Here is a 10,521-nt window from a genome sequence, read left to right as displayed (position 1 = left end):
CTCTGGCAATTCCTGGGGTGGCTGCGGCCCCTGCCCCGCTGTAGCCCCACTCCTGTGGGCCCCCACGGTGAGGGAGGGAGTGGGGCTGGGGCAGGGAAAGGCGTTGGCCAGCCAGGGCAGAACATGAGACAGAGCTTCAAGCTCCTTTCCCCACCACGGGAGACTATGGGAGTGAAGCTATTGGTTGGAGGGGGACTGGGCCTGCAGCCACTCCAGAATTTGCTGTAGCCCACCCAATTCCTCTCCCAGTGTCGCTGCCTCCCACCCTGAGCACAGCCCAGCCCCCCCGCCAGGAAGAGCCCAGCATGGCCCCGGGCCTAGCCCACCCCACAGATCTGGGGGCACACGCCCCGCCCCCCCATCCCCTCCCAGGGTGCACGTAGCAGTTTGAGCCACCCTGCATGGCTCAGTCCTGTGCCCCGCCCCGTCTAGACAGCCCCTGCCCCAGCATCACTCCCTCCCCCCACAACAAACTTACCAGCTGGACCCAGCTGCTCTCCACATCGCCAGGTTGAGCTTCTGGCCATCTGCATGCTGCACTGCAGCTGCGTGCACACACGCAGAGTTCTGTGTACCCCCTATGACCTTTTTAAGTACCCTTAGGGGTAAACATACCCCTGGCTTACCACCACTGCTCTATTCAATGCCCTCCCTGGCATCCTCCAGTATTTGCTTTGAGATGCCAGAGGAAACATCTTCAACCATTCTCTACAACTGCCAGACTCCAGTGCCACTTTGTGGCCTGATGTCTGGCTGTGGTCCTGGGCTCAGCAGAGAAACTATGCAGACATCTCCCAAATCATTTCACATTCTTAGGCATTTTTCTGACATTTCTATACAGTCCATCCTGCTAAGCTGTTGGAGATGAAACTTCTGTGGAAAGGTAGAAAGAAGAAGAGGAAAAAATACTACAAAGGTGTCCGTTGCAGGGAGGTAAAATAACAAATGAGTTACACCACTTCTGCTTTTAAAAAATATTCACCTTGTTGGTGGGAACATCTCCTTCTTCCCTACAACTGTACCCAAAATATGCTGAATCCCATGTTCTGATGGGTCTTATCTTGGCTTCTCAGCTACACTGTCATGCAAGTAACACAATGAATGCTAGGCAGAAACCTGTATCTCAAGCTCCACTGGAAAGCCAGCCAGAATGATGGTAAAGAACTGCATCCTTGAAGTAACTTTCAAGCATCTGACTTATTAAATACAAAAGACAGACTAAAAAAAAAAGTTTTGTCTAGTGTGTCTCTCCAAAACAAGGTGTGTATCTTACTTAGGAGTATATGCTATGTGAGAAAATGCAGTGATAGAGCAGAATACAAGAAATGACATTAAGATTGCTTTTTTATTCTTTTTTAAAAATGTCTGAAGAGTAAAAGGAACTGGACATCATGGAGCTCAAGAAAAATGATGGAATTACATGTAGGAGTTGTCAAATTGAGCAGCATCATATAGATGAGACCGCTCCACACTACAAACGAATCTAGGTTCAGAATTTGGCCACAAAAAAGTGTTCTCACAGAATTAGCAGAAATTAATCCACTCACCTAAATTATTATCACCACCAAGGATTTACTGGGTCAAAAGCATGTAAAAATTCTCAAAGGTTGCTATATACTTAGTTTCTGAACTGTCTTCTGACAGTTACTGTTGACCAAACAGTAATATAAGGATATGTTAGAAATAAATATGAATATAATCTTTCCAAATACCTAACTTTACAGATTTCTGTACAAATTCTTACAGTTCACAGGCCTCAGAAAATAATGAACACTTTTATTCCCATACCAAAAAGAATTTTTTTTAACAGAACATACCGATTTCTTTTTAATGCTCTCCAGATCTTTGAGTTCATTCTCGATTTTTGTGATTAAATCCCTGAGTTCATCAAGATTAGTGCAAATAAGCTAAAAACAAACAGACAAAACACACATGATAACAAGTCATTTAATAACATACTGAAGTGAAAAACAACTCATCTAGAAGTACATACTAATGCTTAATATTATTATTTGATCTCTTTACCTTAGAAATTTATATATGCATTTAGGTGTTCCGTGTTTTTATATATGTATCAAGTTCACTTTTCCACTTGTATACTGTATAAACTTAAAGACTAAAATCTAATAAGATTTCTTTCTGAAAAAACTTCAAGTTATAGGTGGTCCATGTTTAAACATATTTTATAAAAAAGCACCCATAACCTGAATTTTTTAAAGAAAGAAATCTTATTAGATTTTAGTCTGTAAGTTTATACATGAGTGGAGAAACTGAATTTGATACTGATGGCTTTCCCTTTATATATTCTTAGATATCTAATGGATTCCACCTGTCAATGCCCAATTTGAAATCAAGGCACTTTTTTAAAGACAAATTTGCAGTGCAGAATGACAGATCACATAAATGTGCCTCTGAATACTTTGAGCATGCTGTGCAAAACAGTTCCTTAAGGGATGACATCACGTTAACACTACCATTGTGTTACCACTGTCAAACACCTTTAAAAGGCATGCTTGGGAAGAAAAACTGATAAACTAGCAGGATAAATTTAATCCAGCAACGTTTACAGATTGTGCCATCTGCCCATTGGAGCTCTAGCTTCAGGCAGCCATATGCTTCAGTGATGTCATGTGCCACACCCCATGCTTCCCCCCAACCCTCCAGCCGTTTAACATTTTTAATGCTCAGTTTCTTCTTTTCATGTAAAAACACAGGCCTAAATCAACCAGCTACGTAGTAAAACCTTCAGAAGGACAATTTTGGGGAAGACATCTCTACAGAAATCCCCTTGCCAATAACCTCCCATTATACTTAAGAAGGCAGAAGGAGCAAATTCTATTCCATCCTATGGAAAAGGCTCCAGAAATTACCTCAGCTATCCCACAGTAAAGCTCCATTGTAGCTGCTGCTCCCAAGCACTGTCTGCAGGGACAGCCAGCCCCTCTTCCCTCAGAACTCAAGGACATACAAAAGACAGGGAAAATGGTACCATGGAGGAACCCCCCTTCAATGCAACTGAAAAGAAACTTGTGTACAGATCCTTGGAAGGGGAAAAAACAACAGGGGCTCAACATGCATATCCTTTATCACAAGCACAATTTTTACCCGCACAGTTGAGGACTATTAATATAAAAGAAGGCTGCATGTGTAAGTAACAACTGACCATTATCATATTCTTGCTATCCTCTGTAAAAAAAGAACAAAATCAGATTTGCTCTCTGTTTTGAATTCTACATTACTTATGAAACAGATCCTTGGCTGGCATAAACCCAAATCTACTTTCAGTGAAGCCAAGCAGTGAGGTGCTGGTTCTATTTGTTTACAATAAAATGCTCTCTCTATCTCTCTCTAACAAGAAAAATATGTCATAGAAGATTATCATTTTTTATTAACATGAGAAAAGTGAAAGTCTCCTTCCTGTTTAATAGCATATTATTGTAATTTCTCTAAAACAGGGGTTCTCAAACTGTGGGTCACGACCCCTGGGGGGGTCGCGAACAACTTAAAAGGGGGCCACAAACTTCCCAGGGGGTACGTGCGGCAGCACAGGGAAGTGGCACATGGTTGTGGCACCAAGTGGTGGATGGTAGTGGCGGCTGCCGCGTGCGAGCTCCCCATCCCCTGCCACCTCCATCCAGCACTCGGGGTTGCAGTATCACAAAGTTTGAGAACCTCTGCTCTAAGACTCTGTCATGCATAAGCACAGAAGGGTAATGAATTTATGACTCCTGGTAGGTTTTTTTTTTTAATCTGTGCATTAGATATTTTCTAAACTCATGATTTAGGACATATAAAAGTACCTTCTTTCAAAGACAGACCTTTTCAATTTTCATACTGTAAAATGTCCATTACATAATTACTTTTTACTTTGATGCATTCCTACTAAGTGAAAGCAATTTAATGCATTTCCCCTGACCACTCTGCTCTCAAAACTAGTATTTTGAAATCAGTTCTGAGTGAATAGCTAATAAAAGAAGTACTGCATCAATTAAGAAAAAGATAAATATGAAATTTATTTGGAACTAACAAAAAGATTGACAAATCTCAACTTTATGAAAATTATGATGGCAAATCAAGTAAGTCTCCATGTGCACTGATTTGAAAAATTTATTTTGTTCTTTATTCTTTTCAATTATGCATAAAGATGTTTAGCAGTAATTTTTTTAAAAACTTAAGATTTCAGGAACCTCTACTGCTAAAACTGTGAAGGGAGAGCAGAGGAACTGGGAAACATATTTTTTCAAGCTGTTTTTCTACACAGCTTTCCTTCCTGATATGAGAGCTACCTAGAATCTTTTCACCACATATCATCATAAGATGCTAAGAGGCAAAGGTTTTGTATATGACACCTTTTTGTAGACCAACTGCATGGCTGGGATAGATTTAGACAAGCTTTTGAATGTAGTGCATTCTTCAAGTCTGAGGAAAAACCAATAACTAAAAAAAAGTAATTCCAATAAAAGATATAACCCACAAAAATACTTTCTTTTTACATATTTCCTGGACCATCATGGCTACATCATCACTCCACCACTATCAAATTATGACAATTTATACCATGTTATATTTGGGCAGCAGGTTGATTATGCGGTTTGACAAGATGTGTTATACTACTTTGTTCAACCTGTATGAATTTACTATTTAAATAACAATTAACATTTATCTTGATAATTTAAAGATCAAAAAATAAATGTATGTACAATTGATTTACATGCATTATAAACTGTAAAATCTCAGGTTTTCTATATTGCAGGTTTTTTGTACCTTGTATAGAAAAAGCAATTCCTGAGAAAAATTCTAAGCTTTAATTTAGGCTTCAAAGGTAAGTTTGTTTGTAAAGATAGCAATATGATTCTAAAACCATCTTTTTCCATGTTCTTGCACTAAAAGAAGAGACCTAAAGTTCTCATTAAATTCAAATTCTATTATTCTAAAGAAATGTTATAGATATTTTTAAATGGACTTAGCTATTTGCATACGTACAGCAGGGAGCGTCAGGAGAGCATTTGAAATCCCACTATTTATCCCGATATAGTATTATATTATTTCCACTATAAACTCATTCATGTGAACGTGTGCTTGAACAAGAGTCCTGAATTACTATAAATCTATATGGAAAAATGCACTTAAAGCAACTGGGCTGCGGCTGGCAGCTTTACATTTAGCTATAAAGAATCTAAAACTTTATATTGGAACTTTATATTGGTTGGAAAAGATATACAATAAAGCATTTAATGAAAGCTATGCCTTGCCTACCCTGTCCACACACACCGCTGCATTAACTACAACAGTTTTTAGTAGTTTTAGCATGTAAAAACAATCTTGTAATTATCCGTGATTTAGAATGAATATGGATATGATGAGAAAATACAATTTTGTGGCATGCTTTACATACTTTCCTTCCCCTCTCTCGTTTTTCAATGCCCCTTTTCTCCCCCAAAATACAGTAGCAACTCTAACTCTTAAAACTAGAAGGAATGTCAACAAAAGATGTTTAGATCGGGGTAGTGATATGTAGGCAGCCTTTAGGTATTACTGGTTAGAAATTCTACTTCTGGCACTTTCTGGAACGTACATTATCAGGCAAAATTAGTTTGATCTGTAGATTTTGCAGAACAGCTGGAATTTAGGAATTTAGGTAAGGCCTTAATGTTTGGAATAAGACCACTTAAGTTAGAAGTATAGAAACGTATTTTTATAATCACAGTACTCCAATCCAAGCAAACATTCATATATAAATCATCTATAAATAGAAAGACTCAACAAATACCCCAAAACAACCTGCTAATTACAATTAGTATTCTCCGGGTGCTCTCTGGTCTAAAGTTCACATACTGATAAAAGGTAAAAGTTAAAAACAAACAAAAAAAGTTGCATGACACCACCATTTTTCAAGTGCATAAGTAAATCAAGGTCGGTTTCCCAAATAAAGATATGCAAACTCGCATGTCATGTACAATAAAATTAATATTATCCTTGAAAACTGTATTGGTTAATATCTACTGTACTACCTACAACTTCTATGGCAGTTAATGTTTCAAAGGATGTTCTGAATTTTTTTTTAACTGATACATGAGCTCACTTCAGCAGTATTGCTGACTCTCATGATTGTTGGCGTTGTTTTTAAAGACTACGCTTTGGGAATGTGAAAAGCTTAGTTCTTTCTTTTATATAGGTACATAAATATAAATATATACAAAAGAAAGAGCTACATTTTTCATGTTCCTGAAACGTAGGCTTTAAAAACAATGCCAAAATTCATGAGAATCGGCAACACTGCTTAAGTAGAGCTATGTAACATTATGCAAAACAATACATGCTAAACATTAAGACACTTACTAACAATCAAAAAGTAAAATTTACATGATTGAAAATGCTATTGCATTAAAGTTTTGGGTCTGCTTGTCGGGGGGAATAAAGAGATTCATCTTTTCTTAATTGAAAGTATATTTTCTGGGGTCTCAGGCAACAAAATGTAGGAAATACACACTCTAAAGACATTTAGATTTTAAATATTTAAAACAAAAATTAAGACATTTACCTGAAATTCTGGTACAGCAGACTTAGTAACAGTTTTCCTCTTCTTTGTGATTGCTTTTTTAGATATGGATTTTTTTCCTTGTAAGATTAAAAGAGAAAAGCTTCATGATACTGTTTATAGCACTTAGTTAATAAAACGAAATTACAAACAGCCTTGAAAGTTAAATTATAACCAACAGATGGCTCATGGCAAATCACTTAAACGTGATGAATCAGAACCCAACTCAGCAAAAGCAAACATTAAACTAGAAGTATATGGTACGAGGCAGCCTTTTTTAAAAAGAAAAAAACCCCAACAACTTTGCTATCTCAAAATAAACCACTGTGAAAACTAAGATATTGTTATAAATTATAAAAACATTCACACTACCATTCTGAAAAAGAGGCAAAAACCCCCAAATTTAAACCAGAACAGAAACTTAACAGGTAAAAAGAACTTACCTGTAAAAATTTTTCTCTGCTGCTAGTTTCCAAACAGCAAACCACAGACTAAGGTCTGAGCCCTTTGATATACTGTATGAATGTATGCTCACAAAACACAAGTGATTTTTATAAATCCCCCCAATACATACGTTGAAGCTTACACACTGGAACAGATCACTGTTCTGTTTAGTCCGGAAGTATGACACTAGCAGTGGCCAAAACATAATGCTTTATAAGAAAGCAAACACCTCCCCCGCAATATACTTCCCGCCCAATTATGAAACATGATAATATGGATGAAAAATTCCTTCTTGCCTTAAAGGAAATCAGCTTACTCCATGAACTAATCAGTGTTATTGCTCCTTACGACTCTTCAGCGTAACAAAAGAGTTATGAATAAATGCTGATTACATATCTGCACATATGTATGGGCAAGACCGCCATGAAATTAATTTTTTTTTTTTTTTTACAACCACAGAATAAACTACACAATTTTACCTTTGACCTCTTCATTTGCATTCTGTTAATTCACCTCTGCCAAAACTATTACTGGTAATCCAAACCTCCAAGCAGTATAAACATTTGCATAATATTACATACACACAGAAATCTTACCACAAAAAAATTAAATAAATAAATAAATAATGTTTTCCTGTTTTCTAATCTGGATCAATTAAAGTAAGGATAAAAAATTTGCATGTACTTCTCACTCACTTGCCTGGGGTTCAAATTTAGGGTTTTTAAAGATGGGATTAAAACTGCATTAATTTTTGCACTATTAGATTTTATATCTGCTCTGATAAACTGGTTTAGCATTCTGGATGACTTATAGCAGAAATACAAAGATATGTCCTATGCTGTGAAGGGCAAAGAAGAACCTATTCTGACATGATGGAAACATAAGGACAGCAGGAAACCAATGCGACTACATAATTCTTAAGATTCTACATCAAAATCAAATGGAAAAAAAAAGATGTGGGCAATGGAAGGAAGCATACCAAGCAATAGCAAGAACTTGCAGGAATAAAATCAGGAAAGCAAAGGTAAAAATGAGTTGCATCTGGCAAGGGAAGTTAAACAGCACAAGAACAGATGGAAAGAATAAAATACAATGGACAGAAAGGAAAGACCAAGGAAGCTGTGGGTCTACTGCTAGATAGCCAGGGTGACCAATTAACAAAAGATGCATAGGCAGAACTACTCAATAGCTACTTTGCTTTGATCTTCACAAAAAATGCTGCTGCAACCAAACAGATAACAAAAATACCATATTTTCCTCACACCACCAAATAAAACATGCACCCTGTTTTTGGAAGACAGACATGAAGAAAGATTTTTCCTGAGTCATGGACAACTCACGAATTACATTAAGTAAGTCCTCCTGGGAACAGAAAGTGTCCAGGAAGTGGCATCCCTGGAGACAGTCTGGGTGAAGCAGCAAGAATTTCTTGATGCTAGCTGCCTCACCCAGACTGCCTCCTGAGCTTCCAGGAAGGCTTCCCCTATGTCACGCAAAGTTAGGGTCCAGATCCTTGTAAAGGGCAGTAGCAAGTCCATTACTTCTTCAGCATTAGTAGTTATTATATACGTTCCTGTAACTAAGGTGTTGTTTCTATACCACTAGCCTCATCAAATTACTACCAACTGTGCACTTGCTGCTTCAAGCACAAGCTACTGCACCAGCAGTGTAGGGACACAGCCAGGCACCTGGGGCCAAGTGGGAGCAGTGTCTTCTGATTCACCATCATAAACACAGAGCTGCTGGCAGTGGCTGCTTTTCTTCACCCTCCACTCCCAGTCAGCATCTGGGGCAGCTGCCACTATCACTTGTGCCTCCCTCCTCCCCTGTTTTCCCACTGAGGCACAGTGCTCAGCCAGTAGCCACAGCTGCGAGAGGGTTAACACAGCTTTCCATCCCTTCAGCTTGTTGAGACAGACACTAGCAACACCCACCTTGGCAGCTGCATGACATGTACAGCATCTCCAGGCTTACTTTTGCAGTGAAAAAAGTGATTTTGGGAGGTAATTTTTAATTTACAGCAAAGTAGAGTTAACCTAAATCTCAAAAGAAACAAGGAAGGCAGTGGAATAGCAACTTCCTCGGGGAAGTTGTAGAATCACCCTTGAAGTGATTCTAAGGCTAATTCTGTGAAATATTGAGTGTGACCAGAGAGACATTGAAATCAGTAGCTGTTAAGGGTGCTCAGTACTCAGCAAGCAGACCCAAACTGCAAAAATTGCCAAAAGCTAGACTATATTATTCAAGCATTATCATTTATACTCAGAACATAAACAGCATTTGAGTATGAAAGGTCAAACAAAAGCATGAAAAGATATCTGATACACCTACATAGAAAAGAACTAATAGGATTGAACAACATAAGTTTAGCATTACTCTAATTGGTTTATGCTTTCTGAAACATCAGGAAGATTATTTATTATATTTTAATTAAAAACAAAGTGCCATGGATGTTTTCACATTTACTATATTTTTAGTCACAGAACAATTGGCTAGAATACAGAGAAATTTTATATTAAAGGAGAGTCAGAAATGATGACAACATGCAGAAATAAAGCTGTAATATGCAAAGCCCATTCTTTCAGTTTTGAAGATACAAGAGAGATATTGCAGTTTGTCTAGTTTCAAAATTAACTTGTTGATATTCAGATCCGCGGTTTATTGGACTTATCCTTTAGGCCTTTGTTTCAAATGTAAACTCTCTTAGCAATCTGACAAAACCTGGGCATTACGACAACTCATGAACAGAACATCATTAAAGATAAATTTCTATTTGAGAAAGATAACAAAGATATGGATAAGATAGATATGGATAAGTGGAGCACTTTCATATGTTTTTATAAAAGCAGCATGTCAATACCGTTGAAATGAACAACTACCAACACATTGCCCTTGTCAGTCTCTGTGTAAATTTCCAAGAAGACTGATTTTTGTTGGGTAGAAAGATCCTGGACAGCCCTTACACTTAAACCCACCCTCCAGGTGGCTTTTACCTATTTATTCCTAGGCTACGTATACCATGGGGTTAATCCTGAAATGCTAAATGAAGTGATCTGAACTAATCCGATATTAATCTTGTCAAATCCAGTTCTCTCTCTCTACATCAAGCTCCACATAAAAATCCCTGGTAATAAGTGTGGAAAAAGGCCACCTCTATTTCTCCCCAAAAACTCTGCTCTGTGACAATTTGGTTAAGATGGGCCCTACAGAGGGTACACACTTTACCCTATCTCTTTAGGTAACCTGAGCTGAATACATTCCTGAGGGAGGGGCAAAACCTGCTCCCTCTGCCTACGTGACTGGCATCACATACCTGGGTGAGGGGCTTGGGCTACCTGGGGAGCTAGGAACTGCCAGTCTGTCCAGCAACTAGTGATGCATTTCAAATTGGTTGGCTGACAGCCAACAGATGCTGGCCTCCACTGGACCAGGTAAATGAGGTCATAAGGACTATATAAGTTAAGGACTGCCCAGGAGGAGGGGTAATAGCTGTGGTGAAAATTTAGAGAGAAGCTGGACCATCAGACACTTTCGCTCTC

The 10,521-nt window shown here is 38.2% G+C and overlaps 1 protein-coding gene across 1 annotated transcript in view; it reads right to left on the bottom strand.

Moving 5' to 3' along the window:
• KIAA2026 (KIAA2026 ortholog) overlaps window positions 1-10,521 on the bottom strand; it is a 97,326-nt gene that overhangs the window by 32,350 nt on the left and 54,455 nt on the right. Inside the window, 2 exon segments of the mRNA XM_025197549.1 lie at window positions 1,818-1,907; window positions 6,542-6,618. Coding sequence (XP_025053334.1) covers window positions 1,818-1,907; window positions 6,542-6,618 — 167 coding nt within the window.

This window comes from Alligator sinensis, unplaced genomic scaffold (genome assembly GCF_000455745.1).
Source record: "Alligator sinensis unplaced genomic scaffold, ASM45574v1 scaffold392_1, whole genome shotgun sequence".
Classification (NCBI taxonomy): Eukaryota; Metazoa; Chordata; order Crocodylia; family Alligatoridae; genus Alligator; species Alligator sinensis.
This window is presented reverse-complemented; position numbering and strand designations above follow the sequence as displayed.